The sequence below is a fragment of the Microcaecilia unicolor genome, chromosome 3 (genome assembly GCF_901765095.1).
Source record: "Microcaecilia unicolor chromosome 3, aMicUni1.1, whole genome shotgun sequence".
Taxonomy (NCBI): Eukaryota; Metazoa; Chordata; class Amphibia; order Gymnophiona; family Siphonopidae; genus Microcaecilia; species Microcaecilia unicolor.
In genome coordinates this window covers 267,436,175-267,460,724 of record NC_044033.1, presented here as the reverse complement: position 1 = coordinate 267,460,724, position 24,550 = coordinate 267,436,175, and the positions used below count along the sequence as shown (strand labels likewise).

Below are 24,550 nucleotides of genomic sequence, written 5' to 3'. Positions count from 1 at the left end.
TTAAACATACTTTATTGATTTTTATTTTACAAAAAACTGGAAACAGCTATGACCATACAGTCAAATAAGAACTTGCTTACATCAACATGACGTCATTTATCATAACAAACAAGCAATATAAATTTCCACCTTCACATCTCTTCCAGATTTCCCCTCCCCCCTCCTTTTTCCATCTCCCCCCACTGGCAGCCAGATTCCCTCTCGTTTCTTCTCATATGGGTCCCAAATTTTTTGAAACATCGCTAGTAAGCCTTTCCGTATTGCAGTCAATTTAGCCATCTGATAAATATACTCTACTTTGTAGCCTACCCTCTACAAGGGGGGTGTCTCCAAAAACGTTGTCCGCATGGCAAGGGGAGTCCGCAATCCGCTGCTGGATCCTAATCTCCAGGTCGGAGGCATGCAGCCATGAGAGTCTGCGCATCACCACACCTTGAGCAGCGGCCATGGACACAACATCAAAAGTATCATATACCCCTCTGGCCAGGAATTTTCTGCACGCCTTCAGCTGCCTGACCACCTCCTGAAACGGCTTGGCTTGCTCAGGAGGGAGCTGGTCCACCAAGCCCGCCAACTGCCGCACATTGTTCCGCATATGGATGCTCGTGTAGAGCTGGTATGACCGGATCTTGGCCACGAGCATAGAAGAATGGTAGGCCTTCCTCCCAAAGGAGTCTAAGGTTCTAGAGTCTTTGCCCGGGGGTGCCGAAGTATGCTCCCTAGAACTCTTAGCTTTCTTTAGGGCCAGATCCACCACACCAGAGTCGTGAGGCAACTGCGTGCGCATCAGCTCTGGGTCCCCATGGATCTGGTACTGGGACTCGATCTTCTTGAGAATGTGGGGATTACTTAGAGGCTTGGTCCAGTTCGCCAGCAATGTCTTTTTTAGGACATGATGCATGGGTACTGTGGACGCTTCCTTAGGTGGAGAAGGATAGTCCAAGAGCTCAAACATTTCAGCCCTGGGCTCATCCTCCACAACCACCGGGAAGGGGATGGCCATAGACATCTCCTGGACAAAGGCCGCAAAAGACAGACTCTCGGGAGGAGAAAGCTGCCTTTCAGGGGAGGGAGTGGGATCAGAAGGAAGGCCATCAGACTCCTCGTCAGAGAAATATCTGATGTCCTCCTCCTCCTCCCACGAGGCCTCACCATCGGTATCAGACACAAGTTCACAAACCTGTGTCTGAAGCCGTGCCCGACTCGACTCCGTGGAAACACGGCCACGGTGGGAGCGTCAAGAGGTAGACTCCCTCGCCAACACCGGCGAAGCTCCCTCCACCGACGTCGTCGGGGAGTCTTCCTGGGAGGCGGCCGCAGTCGGTACCGCAAGCGGTACTGATGTCGGAGACCTCACCCCGGACAAGGGGCCAGCCGGCGCCTCACTCGACGGTACCGGTGGCGCAGGCACCGCCGGTACTGGAGGGGGAAGGGCGCAACAGCTCTCCCAGGATCTCTGGGAGAACGGCCCGGAGACTCTCGTGCAGAGCGGCTGTGGAGAAAGACATGGAAGCCGATGCAGGCGTCGAGGTCAGAGTCTGTTCCGGGCGTGGAGGCTGTTCCGGGCTGTCCAAGGTGGAGCGCATCGACACCTCCTGAACAGAGGGTGAGCGATCCTCCCGGTGCCGATGCCTACTGGGTGCCGACTCCCTCGGCGACCCAGAGCTCTCGGTACCGACGCGGGAAGGAGACCGGTGTCGATGCTTCTTTGATTTTTTCAAGCGAAGCATGTCACCGGAGCTTCCCGGTACCGACTAGGAGGACGTAGAATCCAACCGTCGCTTCCTCGGGGCCGAGGCCGAAGAAGGTCGATCTCGGGGGGGGGGGGGGGGGGGGGGCTGTACCGCAGGAGCCCTCAGGACAGGAGACCCACCCGAAGGCTCACCGCCACCAGCAGGGGAATGGATAGCCCTCACCTGCACTCCCGACGAAGCACCACCGTCCGACGACATCAGCAGCAGCGGAGGTCCCGGTACCACCAACGTCGATGCAGCTGTCCGATGCCTCGGTACCGACGATGCAAGAGGTCGGCACTTCGATGCAGCCGACGTCGTCGATGCCGAAACCGATGGTCTGGATGCTGTCGACGCCGATGTACTCGGTGCGCCCTGAGCCGACGTCGACAAAGAGCCCGAGAACAACACGTTTCACTGGGCTAATCTCGCTACCTGAGTCCGCTTTTTCAAAAGAGCACAAAGACTACAGGCCTGCGGGCGGTGCCCAGCCTCGAGGCACTGAAGACACGACGCGTGCCTATCAGTGAGCGAGATTACCCGGGCGCACTGGGTGCACTTCTTGAAGCCGCTGGAAGACTTCGATGACATGGGCGGAAAAATCACGCCAGCGAAATCAAAATTCGCGATGACGGAAGGCACCAAAAAATATGGAGAAAAAACCCATACGAGGCCAAATAAAGCCGGCCCCGAAGCGAAAGAAAACTTACGCAGGGAAAAAGCTGAAAGTACGGGAAGGGAAAAATAAAACCAGAACGGTTCTCCTCTAAAACTATATTTTTCTTTTGTTCGAAAAACACGAAGACGCGCAAGGTCAACTAGAGGGGCACGAAACGGCGCGAAAACACGACCGTCCCGAGCGTGGACAAAAGAAGACTGACGAACACGAGCCGGTTCGGGCGGGAAGACGGCCCGCGCATGCGCATCGGTGCGCGAGGACTAGCAAAGGCCTTTGCTAGTGAAGTTTCCGATTGGAGGGGGCTGCCGTGCACGTCACCCATCAGTGAGAACAAGCAGCCTGCTTGTCCTCGGAGAAAAAAAGGTGTGCACTATGTGGAAAGAGGGCACACTTATTGGCAACTGACAAAAAAAATGGCCAAACAAAAAAAACATTCTGTGCTACCCATACCTAAGTAATTGTTTACTCTTATTCTTATGGACAAAGCACAAAATAAAATTATAAAAGGGCCAGATTTATTCATTCATTCTTTTCTCCCATTCTGTGTCTATGGGAAAAGGTTTAGTGAATCAAAGTCCAAAATGTTCTTCTATTCTTTAACTGAATATTGTAAACCGCCCAGAAGAAAATGTCTGATGGGCCGTATGACAGAATTGTGTTTTAAGCCTGTAAAAAAACTGCCTTTATTAATTCTTGAAGTGCATTTCTCTAGTTTGGCCAGAAGGTGGTGCATGTTATGTTTTAAGCCGTTATAAAGAACTGATTTTTTCCCTTCTTTAGTTAACACAGATAAAGGAAAATACCTGTAGTGATGTAACCCGTTTTTTTTTTTTTCAACTTGTCTGAGCTCAGATTGGCCCAGGAGCTCATTTTCATTTGAACTGTAATGGCTTTTGCCCCTGTCTTAGCCCAGAAGAAGAGACAGACAGATCACTTTGCAAAGGCCATGTAAACAGTTACATTTGATAACGTGTGAGCAGCTGTATGTCCTGATCTTCCCAGGTACTGTTTAGACAGTAAACAAATGTTTAGTTAGTGTTAAAATTGATCCATATTTCAGTTACCTGTTATATAGTTTGCTGATTGCACATTTTTTGTTTATTGTTCAATTTTTAAGACAGTAAACAATTTTTTCAGTGTATTGCCTCTGTCTGGACCAATAAAGAATCCTGGCGGTTTGTGTGTTGGGTCTGCAAGTGCTTTCTGGGGACTGTGGGACCACTGGGAGTATGGCCCCAGTAACCTAGAAATCACTGGGGAAAAGTTGAGAGTGGGAGACTCGCCCAGAGACGGTTGGGACTCAGTCAGTGGGAGGAGGGTGCTAGTGTACAGCATAAGCGGCAGGTGCAGGCGGAACTGAGCTGTGCTGGGGATAGACCCTCTTAAGTGGCCACGGGGTAACCCCACGCGGGTGGCTAGGTGTTTCGTCAAAGGTGGTATATCAAATGTTAATAAAAACTTGAAACTTGATTTTGGTGGCTGAATATCTGATTAATGGTTTGCCTGGCTAAAAAGCTTGATTTAAGCTGCCAAGAGCAGTAACAGTTCACATGCCAAACTCCAAAGGGACCTTCCATTTTTCCATGCAGTGAAATATCAAGAAAATAATCATGATTTCAATTAGCTTGCTGTCCCAAACCATCTGCTGCAGAGATCAATGATTGCACAATACATTTTGAAATAAATAGTTCTCTTGTATACGCTGTGGTTCCAAGAGTTTGAAGCTGAAATATCAGAATCATGCCAGCAATACTGAAAGTTGAATACACTGCACTGCTTGAATGCCTTCAAAATTCTTATTTTCCATATTTTTGCAATTACTTGCTACATTTTGGTATTTAACTCAGATTAACCTTTTTAAAAGCTACAGAAGTGTCTAATGCTCAATGGTACTATTGCAACATAGTAGATTGCAGAAAAAGATTGTCCCATTCAGTCCTCCCAATTATTCCTGTCCATACAAGGATATATGCTATAAGCTTATAAGTTCTTCACTTAGTTCATGAATATCCACAAAGTTCATAGTAATTTACATACAGTAGCTAACCATAACAGCACAGCCACTGAACAGCTGCCAAAACGATATGTCCACATGGTAGCCTGTATTTTGCTTGGATACTAATGTTTTATATGTAAGTACATAAGTATTGCCATACTGGGAAAGACCAAAAGTCAATCAAGCCCAGCATCCTGTTTCCAACAGTGGCCAATCCAGATCACATATACCCAGCAAGATCCCAAAAAAGTACAAAACATTTTATACTGTTTATCCCAGAAATAGTGGATTTTCCCCAAGTCCATTTAATAACGGTCTATTGACTTTTCCTTTAGGAAGCCATCCAAACCTTTTTAAAATTCCGCTAAGCTAACTGCCTTTACCACATTCTCTGGCAACAAATTCCAGAGTTTAATTACACGTTGAGTGAAGAAATCTTTTCTCCGATTCGTTTTAAATTTACTACTTTGTAGCTTTATCGCATGCCCTCTAAGCCTAGTATTTTTGGAAAGCATAAACAGACGCTTCACATTTACCCGTTCAACTCCACTCATTATTTTATAGACCTCTATCATATCTCCCCTCAGCCGCCTTTTCTCCATGCTGAAGAGCCCTAGCCGCTTTAGCCTTTCCTCATAGGGAAGTTGTCCCATCCCCTTTATCTTTTTTGTTGCCCTTCTCTGCACCTTTTCTAATTCCATTTATTCTGTGAACCCTAAAACTAGCTGATTAATCATTTGAGACAAATTTTCATTCAGTATTGCAAGCATTAGTTTTATGAATCAGTCGTTAAATCGCGACAGGATTGTGAAAAATTACAAGAGGACCTTACGAGACTGGGAGACTGGGCGGCTAAATGGCAGATGATGTTTAATGTGAGCAAGTGCAAGGTGATGCATGTGGGAAAAAAGAACCCGAATTATAGCTACGTCATGCAAGGTTCCACGTTAGGAGTTACGGACCAAGAAAGGGATCTGGGTGTCGTCGTCGATAACACACTGAAACCTTCTGCTCAGTGTGCTGCTGCGGCTAAGAAAGCGAATAGAATGTTGGGTATTATTAGGAAAGGTATGGAAAACAGGTGTGAGGATGTTATAATGCCATTGTATCGCTCCATGGTGCGACCACACCTTGAGTATTGTGTTCAATTCTGGTCTCCGCATCTCAAGAAAGATATAGTAGAATTGGAAAAGGTGCAGCGAAGGGCAACTAAAATGATAGCGGGGATGGGACGACTTCCCTATGAAGAAAGACTAAGGAGGCTAGGGCTATACAGCTTAGAGAAGAGACGGCTGAGGGGAGACATGATAGAGGTATATAAAATAATGAGTGGAGTGGAACAGGTGGATGTGAAGCGTCTGTTCACGCTTTCCAAAAATACTAGGACTAGGGGGCATGCGATGAAACTACAGTATAGTAAATTTAAAACAAATCGGAGAAATTTTTCTTCACCCAACGTGTAATTAAACTCTGGAATTCGTTGCTGGAGAAAGTGGTGAAGGCGGTTAGCTTAGCAGAGTTTAAAAAGGGGTTGGACGGATTCCTAAAGGACAAGTCCATAAACCGCTACTAAACGGACTTGGAAAAATCCAAAATTCCAGGAATAACATGTATAGAATGTTTGTACGTTTGGGAAGCTTGCCAGGTGCCCTTGGCCTGGATTGGCCGCTGTCGTGGACAGGATGCTGGGCTCGATGGACCCTTGGTCTTTTCCCAGTATGGCATTACTTATGTACTTATTGTAATTTGATTTATCTGGGTTTAGCATAATCTGTAATTCATTCCTTGCAGTTAATTCAAAATGCTGCTTCAAGGACCAAAAGGACTCTCCAAATTCACTGGTTGCCTGTGTATTGGAGAATTAGGTTCAGGGTTTCGACTTTGATTTTTAAAGCACCTCTTGCACTGACATCTGAATTATTGACCCTCCTGTAACCTATGCTCTGCAGATAAGATTGGACACATTGTGATGCTATGATTCAGCTGGAAGGTGAACGTTTTTGGAATACGTGCAAGAGATTCATCTTACAATTTAGAAAATATTTGAAAGCTTTTTTGTTTAATTTTGAGTAGGTCTTCGGTTGATGATTAGTTGTTTAGTTTTTAGAGCATTAGGTTAGGGAATGCCTAATGTTTTTGTTTTTTGTATTGTCTTATTTTATTATGCATATTTTTGTAACCTACCTACAGTTGTAAGATAGTGCTAAAAATATGCAGATTATAAATATTTTAAGTAAATAAATAGGATATTTTTAAACACTTAAATACTACTAGGTCATGCTTCTACTCTTTTCCCGCAACTGAAGATCACAAGCAGTTTTAAAGCCAGTTGGCTGTTTTAGCTTCCACCACCCATTTCAGGAAGGTATTTCACATATCTATAACCCCTCCTGAAGAAAAAAAAATAGTTCTTCAATATTATTTCCAAGTCTACCCCCTCAGTCTCTCATATTGCAATACCTCCCTGTCTCATCTCTACCAGTATCTCGCTTCCTACCGTGTACCACTCCCTTGGATTTTTGCAATCCTAATATTTAACTGCGCAGTTTTAGACGAGTTTCCCTCATGCAATAGCGTCTGTTGGGGAGGGGTCTGTCAGGCCCTAGTCTTGCTAAGCTTCTCTCTATGTTAATGCCTCAGGTCATTAAACCTATGGGATATTTTCTGTAATCATAAGGTACTAGGCTAGATGGACCTTTGGTCTAACCCAATATGGCAATTCTTATGTTATGTCTGCACTAGTTCAATTAAGTCTTAATAATGCCTCACCATAAAACTGGTTTGAACTGATTTATCAGTGTAAAAAACAGTTTCTTCTGAGAATAGTTAAAGTGAGGCAGAAATCCAGTAACAAAAACCACAAGATGGAGAAGCATATCCTAGTAGAGTTAAGGTGAAATTTGTTTAGCTGTTAAATCTCCTTTTCTTGAGTCCTGCTAGACCAGTCCAGACCCTATGAGTTATGCCTCCTTAGTGGCAGATAGAGGCAGGTATCTGAAGATTCCAATAACCATCAGTATAACAGGTAGTGTAGCCAAGAAAAATTCCAGTATGCTAATGCCAAAGCCACTCAACCAAAAAAAAAAAAAAATTAAGAGGGAGTGGAGAAGATAACCTACAGAGCCCCCATAGGGCTACCTTTGCAAATAACTATTTACAGACAGGTGGCAGACCTAGGACCCAGGAACCTACTGAATTCCTCAGTCTTCCAGGGCAGGTCCTGAACTAGTCTAGCAGGAATTAAAGAAAAGAAAATTAACATGTAAGAACAAATTTCATCTTCCTTATCCTGCTAGACCAGTCCAGAGCTTTTATCTCAGAGGGCAGGAGGAAAACAACATCTTCCAGGACTGCCCTATCAAAGGTACTGTCCTGCCTAACAAACATCAAGTTTGTACTATTTGATAAACCGAGATGGGGACCATGTTGCACTCCTGCAAATGTCTGAGACAACAGCCCCTGCTTCAGTCAAGGAATCTCCTCTGAAGAATATAAGCTGGCTCAATTAACCTAATCCAACATGCAATTGAAAACTGAGGTCTCATGTCTCTTGCGAGGACCATAAGAGGAAAATATTGGGCCTTTAATCACGGGTCCCCCCCACTTTGTGCTCATGTCCCATCCAAAGCTGCAGTACCTGTTCAATGGCTGGTGAGGTAGCCAAAGAAATCTACTGCTTGAGTCACCCCTTTCCTCTTCGTACTGCCTCAGGAACGAGGAAGTCAATGGTGTGCCTCCAGCTGACGTCAGCAATCCCCAAGCACGCTCATTTCATGCATGAACTAAGCATGCTCAGGGAGTGCCTGCATCAGCGACTGGAGGCACACCATTAACTTTGTGGCTCCTGAGATAGTATGAGGAGGAAGGGGACAGGTTTGGCAATGGATTATTTCAGCTGGCAGGGCTTTGGCTCCCCACCAGCAATGTATGATACCTAATGTGGGGGGGGGGGGGGAGGAAAGAAGAGAATGTGTAGCCCCCCAGTCCACACGTACCCCTTCCCCCCAATGAACTGCTGGCTACGCCCCTGCCTTTAACCATGCGATTAACCCCAAGATTGAAAATACTAATCACAATTAAAAATTTTAATCAAAATGCAGCACTAAAAAAGATATTTCACACTGATGTAATGTGCCTAAAACATAGATGTCACCAATTTTCAGCAGTGGCCAAATGACCAAGGGAGACAGCACCTGTAAAACTCTTAATATACATACTAGTACAAAGAATTTCAAGCACCATAAGTGGTGTTTCTCACTTACCGTACTTGTGTTTTTTTGATTTTAGTTGTCACCAAGGTTCACCATGAAAAAAAAAAAAAAAAAAAAAAAAACACAGAAACAAAACAAAATAATTAGTTCCTTTTACAAATACTTTTGTATAAACATACTAACAAACCCTGTCTAAATCAGATCATGAAAAAGATGTCAATGCTCTTAAGAACTGATGTTTGGAAATAAAGCAACCCCGATGTCCAACTCATACAATGACCTTCCTAAGAAGGAACTGATTACTCAAGACTGTCATTAAAAGTGTGAAGTCTGGTCAAGATTTTTTTTTTCTTGCTAGAACTCACAAAAAAATATAAAAAGTTTTATTTCACATTTCACCTTTAATAAACCACCAATAACATATTATTGTGAACCATTTAGATCGTATTTTAAAAGGAAGGAAAATGGAATGAAATAAGGATGCATAGATTATAATATTTCAAATCTAAAATTAGATTAACTCAATAAATTCTAAACACTAAAACACTGATAACACATTATCTTAATACGCATTGCTCATACTAAGATACAACAGAAGGGAAGGAAGTGAAAAGAAAAACGTGAGAATGCTGTACCAGGCACAATGTACTCCATAGGCATTAAAAAACTATGCAAGGAAGTGGAAAGCATGAGTAAAATAGTACGTCTTAAACAAAACTAACGCTCCTGTATACTAAGCTGCACTAGCGGTTGTCCTGGCGCTAATGCCGCAAATGGGCTCTGCCAGCATTAGCGCCAGGACAGCCACTACTGCAGCTTAGTAAAACAGACCCCTAAACTTCTTAGAAAACAATTCCAAAATGGAACGCCAAATTAAGGAGAGTTCTCCATAGTGTTGAGGCTATTACATTAAAACAAGATGATCAGGCTGGGCGTGAACACACTTGCAAGTGCAAAGGAATAAGTAAATGACAGGAAGCAGGAAGGACAGCTCAACTTGTAACATACAGTGTAAAAAAACTAAATAAAGAGGGAGTACCAGTATGTAAGATCCAATGACTAAGGACAAAATTTTGAAGGACACACAGAATGGACTGCCAACGTTCATTGATAAGTAGAGATGTTTAACTCTATCAATTTTTTAGACCTATTAAGTAACTTTATTGCAGTGTTCTAAATAATTTGTAAGTCTAAGACGATATGTATCGTATGTACCGTTAAAACATCTCTACTTATCAATGAACATTGGCTGTCCATTCTGTGTATCCTTCAAAATTTTGTCCTTGGCAATTAGATCTTACATCTTAAAAAAGTGAATTAGCATTATCTTATCTAGATTATTGTAAAAAAATTAACCTGCAGTCGTTATGCCTAAGCATCAAAAAGTGAGCAAGTTGTGTAAAACTGATGCAATGTAAAAGATTTCTCAGCAAGTATAGAAGTATGTTTGTTAAAAGTAAGATGATCATCTAATGCAATTCCAACAGATCAAAAACCAGAGCTTGACAAAGTCTTAGGATCTTGGATCCAGACTTATAATGTCTGTAATTTTTATTCATTTGTGCACATTTATAAATTGCAGATTCATAATGTGCTCAAGATGATGCATAGCAGCAGAGGAGTTGATAAGGAAGCAACTGCTTCCCCCCCCCCCCCAATAGTCTACCACCTGGTAATGGATAGAGACTTTAGGCTGTGGTTGGTGGGGCAACATGAGATAAGCCAAAGCTGTAGCTACTAAGCATGGGTGGGACGGTACACCCACCCACCTAACCTCAAAAGCTGCAGCCTTAGCTTCTCGCCATTGCTCACCTGTCCCCAGCAGTTGCAGTTTTAGCCCCTCCCCACTGCTATTCCCATCCAGAGGCATAGCCAGACCTCGATTGTGATGGTGGTAGTGGGGGGGTCCCCATTTTCCCTGCCTCCTCGCTGCTGTCTGCCCCCACCGCAACCCCACATACCTAGTCTGGCGGGGTCCCCAAACCCCGCAAGCAGAAGACTTCCTTTAGTGCTGTACTGCCTGCCCTGATTTCCTGCTCCAGCGTACATGCCAGGTTTTGTGAGCATGAGTGAAGCTCATGCATGCTCAATTTTGTTGAAACCCAGCATATGCACAGGGGAGGGGGAAGAAGGCAGGCAGCATAGTGATGAATATTGCTGCAGGAAAACTTCTGCTGGCAGGGCATGGGGATCCCCACAAGCCAAACCAGCTGATCTTAGGGGGCCCAGGTCCCCCATGGCTACTTCTGAATCTCTCCTCTACCCCTGTCCCCCCCCCCCCCCCCAAAAAAAAAGTAGCTTCTCTCAATTCCCACTACCCCTCCCCCCAAAAAAAACATTCTTAAAAATTTTTAAATGTATCCTACCAACAGGGCTACTGGAGAATCACCTCCTCACCAACAATACTCCTTAAGGGCTGTGCCTGCAGTTGCTAGCGCTCCAAGTATCCTAATTCCTCGAGGTGGTCCCATTTGGGCTACCTTTCTAGGGTGGATACCCCAAATGTCTCTCTCTGCCTCCCCCCCCCCCCCAGTGCTCATAGCTTTCTCTGCCTCCCCTCTCCACATACACAAACAGCCAACCTCCTCCCCCATAGCTATCTGCCTTCCCCCCTCCAGCACACACACGAACCCATAGACCTGTCAACCCCCCTCACCCCAATATACCCACCTCCCCCTGGTAGCTGTCTCCTAATGACCCCCCACAAACTGAATTCTCAGTACTGCTCTCCAGCTCCTTACACCAGTTTGAGCTCTCGACCTCCTCCTGCCTCTGTCTCTCTCCAGCAGCATAGACCCCCAGTTTGCACTCCCCCCACCCCCAGCAATACTAGAGAAACAAACTCCCTCCTCCTGCCTTTGTCTCCCCTCCAGCAGCATAGACCCCCAGTTTGCACTCCCCCCCCCCACCCCCAGCAATACTAGAGAAACAAACAGAAATGCAAGATATTAAGATTTCTCAAAGCTGATACGGTCCAATTGATAAAATTTCTTTTTGTACATTTGTAGTTGACTATTTCATTTTTCCATTCGATTTGGTCTGTCTTCTGCTTTTCTCCATTTTTCCTTCCTTTCCAGTGTCTCCTATCTGACATTTCTCTCTCCATATCTGCCATCCATCTTTTATGTCCTTATTTGTCCTGTCCAGCATCTCCTCCACTTTGTCCCTGTTCCCTCCACCCATCTTTAGCATTTGCTCTTGGTATCCTTATCCTCCCCTTATATTCCCCCTGTGATTTTTATTTTAGTTACATTTGTACCCCACGCTTTCCCACTCAGGGCAGGCTCAATGCAGCTTACATGGGGCAATGGAGGGTTAAGTGACTTGCCCAGAGTCACAAGGAGCTGCCTGTGCCTGAAGTGGGAATCGAACTCAGTTCCTCAGGACCAAAGTCCACCACCCTAACCACTAGGCCACTCCTCAACAATGCCCCTGTGTTCTTATCCCACCCCCTTTTAAGCATTGCCCCACGTCTCTCTATTCTTACTTCATACCCAGTATCTCATCCCTCCCATCTTCCCTTCCTCCCACACCCATTGTCTGTGGGTCCAGTTCTCTTCTCCTCTGTTTCAACCCTGAACCTAGGCTGCCTCTGCCCTCCCCCAACCTGAGCTCTCTCCCCCCTCTTGTGCTCCCCTACCCCAGAGTTCAGCACATCTCCATATCCCTCCAGGCCCCCCACCTCAATGGGTCCAACAAATCTCTCCCTCCCCCTCAAAGCTTGCAACATGGGATATCTAGGTAACTATCGGTCTGACATCGGATCCTTCCCTCTGCCTAGTCCCACCTTTTGTGAGGTAACTTCCTGTTTCCTCAGGGGTACGACTCTACAAAAGGAAGGCCCCGACGTCAGCCAGAGCAGCATGTCTTGATGGCTGCCACTGCTGGGAATTGAGGTAAGCTTCGAGGGGGGGGGAGGGAGGAAGAAGGGAAAGAGAGGGTGCCCTCTTCTCTGTGCCGTGGACCCAGCAGGTAAGACAGGGACTGCATGTCCTTGCAGTACATGCACAACTGCAGTACGTGCACAACAGTGCATGTGGTGAATTTGTGAGGCAGCTACAACAAGATCATCTAAAATACCAATCATTTTGTTGTTGTTCTATAGCAACTTCAGCTTGTTCTGCAGTTACAGGAGCATGCTCTTCAATTTCAAACAAACATTCTTATTTATTTATTTACCACCTTTTTGAAGGCAGTGTACAGTAAGAATAAATCAAACGAGAAACTAGGCAATTACAGCAGTAAAAATATTCAAATACAAAGTATGGCATAGTATACTACTTACAATGTCAACACAATATGTTATAAACATTTTAGAACATAAGAGTAGCCATACTGGGTCAGACCAATGGTCCATCTAGCCCAGTATCCTGTTTTCCAAACAGTGACCAAGCCAGGTCACAAGTACCTGGCAGAAACCCAAGTTGTGGCAACACTCCATACTACAAATTCCAGGGCAAGCAGTTGCCTCCCATGTCTGCCTCAATAGCAGACTATGGACTTTTCCTCCAGGAATTTGTCCAAACCTTTTTAAAACTCAGATACGCTAACCGCTGTTACCACCTCCTCCAGCGCAGAGTTCCAGAGCTTAACTAGTGAAAAAATGTTTCCTCCTATTTGTTTTAAAAGTATTTCCAAGTAACTTCAAGTGTCCCCTAGTCTTTTAACTTCTACTCATTCTACACCACTCAGGATTTTGTAAACCTCAATCTATCTCCCCTCATCCGTCTTTTTTACAAGCTGAAGCGCCCTAACCTCTTTAATCTTTCCTCATACGAGAGGAGTTCCATCCCCTGTCATTTTATTCACTTTTCTTTGAGCTTTTTCTAATTCCACTATATCTTTTTTAAGCTATGGTGACCAGAACTGAATAATACTCAAGGTGCAGATGCACCATGGAGCGATACAAAGGGTATAAGCAAAGACGGGACATATAGATAGGTAAGAGAGTAAGAGGAGTTAGAAAATAGGCTGACTAACTTAAAGAATGGTGCACATGGGGTCAGAGAGATGGTTAAATATTATCCCAACTAGGGTAGACATGGATATCTCTGAAGTGTTCATCTAGCTACTGGTCACTTCCCTTGTCTGCAATCTTTAGTTTAATTGTACTTAGCATGTTTGAAGCTTGTCAGTTACAACACATAGAACTTGTTCTTTAAGTTTATAACCTTGCAGAACACCTTTTCTACTAAGAACTGGAGAAACTCACTGGTGTGATAAGATGTCTTTTACTGCCAATGTCTTGGTAACTATTTCATTCTTTTCACAAATTGGACACTGATGGCAAAGTAGCTCACTCTGTGGCATGTGCAGGCATCAATTTTAGGGGGAAAAAATCTCAAGGGACATTTTGTAAGTTCTTCCTTTTGGTTAAGGGCTTCTTCACACACCATTTTTCTAGCATCGTCTTTTTCCAGAGAAAACATCAAGTTTGCGGGCCATTGGAAGCTGGTCATGAAAATGATAGAGGCACACTATCCTTTACAAGTTGTATGATACATTCAAAAAACATATCAGCTGTCATTGTTACAGTAACTGTCACTAACAAAATATCTTGTAACGGATGTCTGAGGTTTTCTGAGAGATCTGTATACAGTGGATACATATTGTGGGTATCGTGAAAACCTGACTGGCTGGGGACAGGGTGCCTCCAGGACCAGGTTTGGGAACCGCTGATCTAGCTCATGCCTTTTTCCCAACGCAAGTTATATTCAGGTACAGTAGGTATTTTCTCTGTCCCTAGTGGGCTCACAATCTAAGTTGGTACCTGAGGCAATGGAGGGTTAAGTAACTTAACCAGGGTCTCAAGAGGTGCAGTGGAATCTGAACTCTGGCTTCCCTGGCTCTCAGCCCACTGCTCTAATAATTAGGCTACTCCTGCCTATTTGAAAGAGGAAGAATTTGTAAGTGAAGTGAGATGCCAGTATCTGAGCTGTAGAGAGAGCTGGGAAATCCTGAGCCCCATCACTGAAGGCAACCAAACCTGTACTACCTTTCAACATTTCCTCTGTCGGCCAATTAATACCTGCTTTAGTTTTCACTGCAAACCTGACTTCTGGGCTTGCTGCTGTTATGCCCTACCTTCTAAACAGCAGCACACATGGATTTTGTATAGAAAGCAATACAATTATAGTCTGCAGAGCAAACAAGCAAAACACTGGCAAATCATTAAATCAAAACAAAGGGAATGGTAGGACAAGCCAGTCGCTCAACCCCGCTGTAAATTAGTATGAACAAATAACGAATATACTCAAATATACCTATCCTTAAAAAATACTTATTTTATTATGGTTTAGCATGTTTTTAAGGACTTACTGCTAATGGCTATATCCAGCTCTATGATCTGCCTCTAGCACCAAATAGGCTGTAGAATGTCACCACCACCATAATCTCCATGTCTTAGTCCAGACCTGCTCCTACTTGCTCTGGACATTAGCCAGAGTCAGACCCAGTCTTGCAGCAGTAACTCCCATACCTAGTGTACCTGGATGTAACGCACCTCGAACGAGGTGGAGCATAGGCAGAGAGTCACGACTTACATGCGTGTGTTTGCATATTGCATATGGATTCATTTTACTCGCGATTTCTCTGGGATTTGTACTGGCATTTTGTGAAAACACTTAATTTGTCCTTTACAAAGAGGAGATCTGGGGAAAAAAATTACATTCCCCTCTGTATGCTTTTAAGGTATGCATTCAGCAACTCTAAGAAGGGCTGTTATCAACTAGTCCTTTTGAAAATTGTTCTCTTTTAACAATAACAGTTGCTGGTTAAACAATGAGGTTCTTTTGTTGTTTCTGACAGGTAAAACAGTAGGGTTCAAGTCTTCCATGTGTGGATTTTTAAAAAGTGGTGGCTATTTCCTCCTCCAGATTGTCCCAGGCATCCTCTTTTAGCTAAGTTTCTTGTCCTATATAGTGGCCCCAGACTCAGCAGCAATTCCTAGAATTTGGTTCACAGCCTGAGAACCCTTGTTAACTAACCTTGTAGTGTAGTGCCCTGCCCCTTCCTATTGCCCAAATTTCCTGTTGTAGTGGAAAGCTATCCAAGGGTATATAATAAGCTGTTTTCACAAAATGCCTGTATAAATCGCAGCGAAATCGCAAAGTAAAATGAATCAATATGCAAACACACGCGTGTAAATCGTGACTCCGCCCATGCTCCGCCTCCAGAGTTCTGCAAAAGTGCATGCTGTTGCTGTCATCACGCATACATTTACCCTATCTAAAGAGTATAAGACATCTTACACGTGTGTACTAACATATTTGCAAAAAAAAAGTTAGCAATCCCCAGTTCCACCCACTGCCCCCTCCCCCCCCCCAAAAAAACTGTTACACTGCGAAATTGTGAGCCAAGAAAACAAAGCTGGAATACTGTTAGATATCCAACAGAGGCTCCTCTAAACGAGCCCAAACAGGTCTAGTAATGAGGTTGCCAGTGTCATCTTCATGGAGATCAAGGGCAAAGCTCGCCTCCCCTTCCAGGGCAAGAAAAACATTCTGAAAGGGAAGTGCAACCTCGCAAAGCACCGTCGCCCGCAGGGGACAGTCCAAGGACTCTAGTTCCCCCGTCAATATCACCGCTCCCACAGAACTGCGGGCCCAGCCCTGAACGCAGAAGGGCTCGGAGCGAGGCCGCCGTTCAGAACAAACTGCCGCACACCGGAGCCCAATAACGAGAGGCAGCTCCTGATATACCGACAGTGAGGAGCAGTGGCAGACATGCAACTCCTGCTGGCGCTCACCTCATTAAGTAGTCGCGGAAGTCCTTGCTCTTGGCATAATCCAAAGCCTTACGGGCCAAGGCTCCCGCCATACTGCGACCGAGAACGTGAAGAAACGGGCAACTATATACAACACACCGGCACCGCCGGATAACCGCTACGTACTAATCCCAGCAACTGCAAGGGCAGTAAGTAGGGTCAAAGGAGGTTAATGATGGGCAGAGCCTCGCGAGAGCGTCAAGCACCGCCCAGACCAAGCAAGTTAGATTGAGAACCAAACCTCCTTGGCGCAGATGGTGGGCGGTGGCGTTTACGTTGCTGACGGAGGTGGGGGGGGGGGAGGGGTTCATCGCGTGACTGCGCTAGTTCTATGGTTGCCAGGGTAACTTGTTGCTCGGGGTTTTGGGACGGGGATTGTCTGGCATCCACCAAGGAGGTTTCTCGGTGTTACGGTGTTGGTCGTCGTCCGTTGCAGTGTTCATATTCCAAATGTTCGTATAAAAAAGAAATGTGACGCACAGTGCATGTGTTTATCAGCTTGAATCAAGGTCTAATGCTATATATTTGTGGACTTTATTCTGAAAAATAGAGATTTTAGCCTCATCCCACAAGACAGCGTCCCTTGTACTTAAAAAAAAAAAGTACTTCTGTAACAACCAGCCACCTCCTCCTTTTTCCCTGCCTGAGCAATCTCATTCATCTACATTTGCAACCTGCATGATGCTCAACCATTTGGGGTCCAGATAGAGAAAATGTTTGCACGATTTTGGCAAGCTCCTTTATTGTGTCCAGGGAGAGACAATTATTTTGAAATGTTGGCACCTATACCTGACATTTATCAATTGTTTTTAATCAGCTGATAGGGCTGTGGAAACAATTAGAAGTTGGGGCAGTTACCAGAAAAAGCTTTTGGAATCCCTTTTAAGCTGGTAATCATGGGATCTCTTTCCATCACGGTTTTTACCAGTTTTGTTGTGATGCTCCTGGCTCTGTCACTAAGATCCTTTTGGGTAATTCTATAACAGTGTGTCTATAGGTACCGGTACCCAGAGAGCAGGACAATGCCAGACAAGCAGTTTTGGAAGGCCAAGCTCACATAGGGCTAGATTCTATATATGGCAACTAAATAAATTTCCACCTAAATGTATTCTATAAGTAGCACCTAGGTGCAGTATATATAGAATATGTTTAGTTGATATCCCAGCGCCTAGAACTATGCACATCCATTTACACCAAGGGAAAGGGAATGGGACTTGATATACTGCCATTCTGTGGTTTTTGCAACTACATTCAAAGTGGTTTATGCAGTATATACAGGAGGGTTAAATGACTTGCCCAGAGTCACAAGGAGCTGCAGTGGGATTCGAACCTGTGGCATAAATAATAGTGCGTAGATTTAGGCACAGAGGGACATCTATATATATAAAACTCACCCTCAACGTTCTATTGTCTGCTGACGTCACTGAAGCCAAGGTTCGTATGTTCGAAGCTCTGAAGCCACGAAAATCAGTCTCTGGGCCCCGCCCTCGCGTCAAACGTTATGACGTTGAGGGCGGAGCAGATTCTCACCTCCAACGATCTACTCAGGCCACAAACTCCAGATTTCCACACTGTAGCTCTGCTCCGCCCTCGCGTCAAAACGCAATGACATCGAGGGCGGGGCACGAAAAAACCGCCACCCACACAGAGCTACAACGGAAACAGCAGCGGTGCACGCCACGAACCAGGTAAAACAGCGATGAGCCATGCATCCATGAAACCCTTGCTAGCGCCCGTTTCATTGCGCTCAGAAACGGGCCTTTGTTTACTAGTATTCTATAACAAAGCGCATAAATTTTGGAATGCCCACAAAATGCCCATTTCCTTGCCCATAACCACACCCCCTTTTGGCTCTGCACATTAGAATTTAGGCGCAGCACATTACAGAATACACTTAATGAGTTATGCGCGCAAATTATAATTATTATTAATTAGTTCTCATTATTGCTTGTTAAGTGTTATTAAAATGCTGATTGGCTTGTTAAGCCAATTAAGTTATACACGTTGCTATAGCAGGGGCGTATCTGAGGTTCGGCGGTAGGGGGGGGCAGGGGCTAGAGTGGGGGGGGCACATTATAGCCCCCCAGGCCGCCGCCGCCCCCTACCGCCGTCAACCCTCCCCCCTACCACCGTTAACCCTCCCCCGCCTACCGCCGTCAACCCTTTCCCCGCCTACCGCCGTCACCTACCCCTGAGGTCCGCTTCCTCCTGCCGGTTTTTTAAAATATTGCTTCAGCTGGCGGGGGACCCCAACCCCCACCAGCCCAGGAGCCGAGGTCTTCTTTAACTTCTTCATCCTCGTGCTATGAAAGCTGCATCCTTCCAGTTGGACGGAGTTTGACGTTGCAGCACGTTGACGTCCTGCACATACAACGTGCTGCGACGTCAGACTCCATCCAACTGGAAGGATGCAGCTTTCACAGCACGAGGATGAAGAAGTTAAGACCTCGGCTGGGCTGGCGGGGGTTGGGGTCCCCCGCCAGCTGAAGCAATATTTTAAAAAACCGGCAGGAGGAAGCGGACCTCGGGGGTAGGTGACGGCGGTAGGCGGGAAAGGGTTGACGGTGGTAGACGGGAGAGGGTTAACTGCGGTAGGGGGGTCCAGGGCGAAATCTGCAGGGGGCCCAGGCCCCTGTGGCCCCACGCAGATACGCCCCTGTGCTATAGAATATGCTTTGATTCTGGCATGGAACACTAGGTACTATATAGAGAATCCTGGGGATAATGGCCCAGATAGGCTCATGCTGTCTCCTGTTCTTTCTCCAACCTCTTTGGGTATAACCAGGGATGGCTCCCCACATGGGCCTACTGGGCCTGGGGGTCTGGGGAAGGGTCTTCTCTATCATGACTGGCTTTGTGTTGCAACCTACCCGTACAGTCCGGTGGTTGCCGTCTTCAGGAACGTGGACATTTACCATTTATTAATGCTTGTGTCAATACCCAATAATACTAACAGTAACTTGACTAGGATTATCATATGTCCAGTTTTACCCGGACATGTCCTCTTTTTGAGGACATGGCTGGGCAACCGGGTGGGTTTTGCCAGCCTGCCTGTTTGTCCGGATTTCTGGACAAACGGGCAGGCTGGCGGGCGGGCCTAATGGTGTCCTTTCCATTCCCCTTACCTTACTCTACTGCCCTGGTGGTCTAGTAACCTCTTTGGGGCAGGAAAGAGCCTCCTCTTTCCGCCCGGAGCACTGCCATGCATTCTCTCTCTTCCCCTTGCAGTGCTGACGGTCCCGGCACCGATTCAAAATGGCCACCAAGAGTTGAAGTGGTATTGTTTGGCTCTAGAGCCTAACCTAATTGGTTAAGCAAGCCCTGCAGGCAGAGAGTAACCCCCTTGGCTAGTGTTGGGGCCCCTAGGGGCCCAGATATTCCCAGCTGGGCCCCATTCTGGGGGCAAGCGCCACAAGGGGGATTGGGGGGTTCAGAGCATCAGCGGAGGATCTGGATGCATTCTCTGACCCCCAGCTCCCTTGGACTCAGACCTAGAGTATTTTTCCCTTTGAGAGGAAGAAAAGGAGCAGTTCCATGTAATCCAGCTCTTCCATCATAGGGAACTGTCTCATCTCATCGACGAGGTTATGAATGCCCTTTGGATGTTCAAGACTCCTGCCGTGGACCCCTCTGTTGGAGGGCCTTGCAAGGCCCCCAAAGCATTTCCCACTTCATAAGACCCTCATTCGTATGATGCTGGCAGAGTGGGAGATCTCGGATGAGGCTTTTAGGGTGGCCAGGGTCCTTGATTGTCCCTATACCTTTGTACCAGAGGAAATCGAAAGGTATTGGTTGTACCCTAAGTTGGATGCACTGGTCACAGCGGTCACCAAGGTGACCGCAATTCCTGTGCAGGGGGGCTCAGCCCTCCAAGAGCTCTACAAGAAACAGGTAGAACAGCTGTTTTACCTAGCCATTTTGGTGGGGGCTTCCAGTGTTGTGGTTATGTGGCGAGAGCAATGCTGCATTGGCTGCAGCAGCTGCTGGAGTCCCTGGTCAGTGGCTGCCCCGGTGGTGGGTTGGTGCTGGCTGTGGCTCCATTATTGGGATGTGACCTCCAAGAAGCTTCTGAGTCAGCTGCCCTTTAGGGGGCGCTTGTTGTTTGGAGAAGATCTTGAGAAGCTGATGGACATGGGGGAGGCTCAGCCTCTCCATTTCCCTGACCTGAGGCAGAAGGGTGCTCAACAGTCCTCCACCTCTAGAAGGTGCTCCAAAGGAGCAGACCATTTTCAGCCAGTCTGGCGCTCGCCGTCCCAGGCCTTTGATTTGGGGAGATCACTTAAACCAAGTTCCTTTCAAGGCTCCAAGAAAGCCAGTGCTCCAGGTCCCTCAAGCAGGATCACAGCAGCCAGACATGCCCCTAGGTGGTTCCTGTGGAGAGTAGGCTGTCTCTCTTCCACAAGTGGGCACCCATTCCCTCAGATCAATGATGTCTGGACTGGTTAAGAAAGATTACTCCCTGAAGGTCACCCGCACGGTCCCCGACACCTTCATGGTTTCCCTATGTGGCTCAGCCTTAAAGCAACAAGCTGTGCTCTTACATTAAAGCATTTACGCAAACTGGGGGCTGTGAAGCCAATTCCACTTGTTGAGTGAGGTTTGGGTTGTTACTTCATTTATTTTTCATGGTCCCAAAGAAGGGCAGCTCCTTCAACACATCCTGGATCTAAAGGAAGTGAATGCTTGCCTGCAGTTTCAGCACTTTCACATAGAAACTTACCAGTTCGTGATTGCCTCAGTTCGTCCAGGTGAACTCTTGATGTCCTTGGACTTCACTGAGGCCTATCTGCACATTCCCATCGCAACCCACCTCAAGAGGTATCTTTGCTTTTGTGTGCTGGGGCACTACCTCCAGAATTGGGCCTTGTTCTTTGATTTGGCTGTGGCTCCCTGCACTTTTTCCAAGGTAATGGTAGTCATGGCTGTGCATCTGTGTTGCTAGGGCATCCAGGTTCATCCCTACTGGACGACTGGCTGATTCAGGCCAATTCAGAAGCAGAGGCCCGTTTGGCTATCTCTCAGGTCATTTCTGCATCAGCCCCTAGAACATTTTCCTTACAACTCATTATACAACAAAAATCAAAGTCTGGTGTCATCTCAGCAGGGCTGTGCCAACACGGTAAGCACCTCAGGGGGGCGCCGATCTCTGGAGGGCACCGCCCAGGTCCGCTCACTTGCAAAATCTTTTACCTGATGTTGTGATTCTCCTCTCTCCCCTGCCCTTCCCTCTCCACGTCAGGAAGTGAACGCAGCCCAGCAGTGCTGAGGCAGACACGCTCTGCTAAAGTTGCTTCAAAGAGTACAACCAGTGCTATATATGTCTTTGGTGTGGGAAGAACTCCTCATTCAGGGTGAGCTTGAACAACATTCAAATTAAAGAGAACAGGTTTGGAGGGAGGTGTGCAAGTGAGACTGGGGAGAAATAAAAAAATAAATAGTGTAATTGTTTGTTAAAATCTGTAAGTGGTTCAAAGTTTTTGGGTTTTTTTCTGAACATGTACACTGAGAGGAGGGCATGACTGCAATGATGTGTGCATAATTATCAGGTAACCTGAGATATCTACAGCTAAAAGTCATTTCATTGGCTGATGGTTCAAACAGTAGGTTCAAAGAGGAAGTTTAGCTGTGTTGAAGAGCTGGTAAGTGAAAATCTGATTGCTTTTTTGTGTGTAATTACTAAATGTTTATTTCTTATATATCTCCACCATTCATGATGTATTGTAAGCCACCAGAATCTTCAAAACTTTTAGTATATGAACATTGCTGGGCAGACTTCTACGGTCTCTGCCCTGATTGTGACTGAATAGATATGGATGGGCTTGAGTGTATATTTTAAGGGACTTCATCGTTAGTATCAGAACTTAGCATAAGAAGAGTGCTGGGCAGACTTCTACAGTCTGTGCCCTGAGAATGGCAAGGACAAATCAAACTCAGGTATATATACTGTATAAAGTATCACATACCGTGTAAAATGAGTTTATCTTGTTGGGCAGACTGGATGGACCGTACAGGTCTTTATCTGCTGTAATTTACTATGTTACATTGAGCCTGCAAAGAGGTGGGAAAATGTGGGATACAAATGCAATAAATAAATAAATAAATATAAAACATTCTGCTTGGATAGGAAGAGTTTGTGATATGTGAAAATACATTTTGCTTTAATGAAATTGCTAAACTTTAGAGTCAGAGACTTATCAATGAGGGATACATACAGTGCTTTTTTTGTACTGGCACCTTTTTCCTGAGGTCCGGCTCACTTGCCCGCTCCCTTCTGTTCCTGCTCTCGTGCTCCAAAATCTTTTACCCGAAGTCGCGATTCTCCTCTCTCCCCTGCCCTCCCCTCCATGTCCAGCATGTCACCTCCCTCCCCTGCCCTCCCCTCTCCTCTCCATGCTGGACATGGATGAGAGGGGAGGGCAGGGGGCAGAGGAGACATACTGGACATGGAGGGGAGGGGAGGTCAGCGAAGATAGATTCGCTGGACATGAAGGGCAGGGGAGAGAGGAGAATCGTTGGACATGGATGAGAGGGGAGGGCAGGGGAGAGAGGAGAATCGCTGGACATGGATGAGAGGGGAGGGCAGGGGAGAGAGGAGACTCGCTGGACATGGATGAGAGGGGAGGGCAGGGAAGAGACATTCTCTGGACATGGATGGATGGAGGAGTTGGCAGGGAGAGAGGAGAAATGCTGGTCTTGGATGGAGGAGAGGGGAGAGAGAATTACTGCTTTATATGGATACAGGGGAGGGACGAGAGAGGAGAAATGCTGAACATGGATGGAGGGGATGAGAGAGGAGAAGTGCTGGACATGGATGGAGGTGAGGAAAGAAAAAAGAAGAAGATGCACATGGATGGAGATGAGGGAAAGGGAAGAGAGGAGAAAAACTGCACATGGATGGAGATGAGGGAAAGGGAAGAGAGGAGAAAAACTGCACTTGGATGGAGAAAATAGGCAAAAGCTGGATCCACATTATACCTCCTCCAGTCAATTCCACAGAGGAGGACACAGCTTTTACTTATGGATGTAGGGCAAGAAATGAAGAAGAAAGGAGGAAAGTAAAGAAATAAATGGAAAGGAAGCCCTGGAAACAAAGTTAAGAGAACAGATAGAGAGCTGCAGAATCAGAGACTGGGACCAATATGGATAGAAAAACAAAGTCACCAGACAACAGAGGTAGAAAAAAATCATTTTATTTTCATTTTAGTGTTTGGAATATGTCCACTTTGAGAATTTACATCTGCTATCTTATTTTGCAATATATAGCAATTTGTTTTCTAAGAATATTGCTGACAATTCCTGTCAGTGTGGCAAGTGGTGAGCGATCATTTTCACGGTTAAAAATCATAAAAAATTATTTGCGATCAAGTATTTCGCAAGAAAGGCTTGTAAGCCTTGCCATCTTGTGCCACACAGGGGGGGGGGGGGGGCGCCAACTGATAGCCTGCAGGGGGGCACCAGAGACCCTAGGCACGGCCCTGCATCTCAGTAACAGCAACAAAAACTGCCTCCATTACCAGGCACATTGTGACGTAACACAAAATTCTGCAAAAACACACTCAGAACCTGTAAACCTGTAAACTTGCTGTACCAAAACAGCACAGCACTAATTGGCAAAACTCACAGAGGTGGGTTATAGGTGGAATTAACTGAGAATATGCAACCAGAAATAGATTAGAAGCATACAGAGAAAAACTGAAATGAAAACCCCAAGAAGCCAGACTTTGCATGCAGTGCAATATTAGGGAAACAAACATTTTACTCCTGAGGGAAATCTGCATAACTATGCAACATGGGGTTTGTATAGAAAGTGAATGATACATACCTGTAGCAGGTGTTCTCCGAGGACAGCAGGCTGATTGTTCTCATGACTGGGTGACGTCCGCGGCAGCCCCCGCCAACCGGAAGAAGCTTCGCGGGCGGTCCGCACGCAGGGCACGCCCACCGCGCATGCGCGGCCGTCCTCCCCCCGTGCGTGACCGTTCCCGCCAGTTGAATGACAAGCAAAACAACAACATGAAAACGCAACTCCAAAGGGGAGGAGGGAGGGTAGGTGAGAACAATCAGCCTGCTGTCCTCGGAGAACACCTGCTACAGGTATGTATCATTCACTTTCTCCGAGGACAAGCAGGCTGCTTGTTCTCACGACTGGGGTATCCCTAGCTCTCA

General features: G+C 46.1%; 1 protein-coding gene across 1 annotated transcript in view; it reads right to left on the bottom strand.

The window, feature by feature from the left end:
- The window catches only part of MPC1 (mitochondrial pyruvate carrier 1), a 71,247-nt gene extending 54,670 nt beyond the window's left edge, over positions 1 to 16,577 (bottom strand). Inside the window, exons 1-2 of the mRNA XM_030198078.1 lie at positions 16,367 to 16,577; positions 8,671 to 8,674 (exon numbers count right to left, since the gene is read on the bottom strand). Coding sequence (XP_030053938.1) covers positions 8,671 to 8,674; positions 16,367 to 16,437 — 75 coding nt within the window. The 5' untranslated portion in view covers positions 16,438 to 16,577. The remainder of the gene's footprint in view (positions 1 to 8,670; positions 8,675 to 16,366) is intronic.
- Positions 16,578 to 24,550: the final 7,973 nt, after the last annotated feature.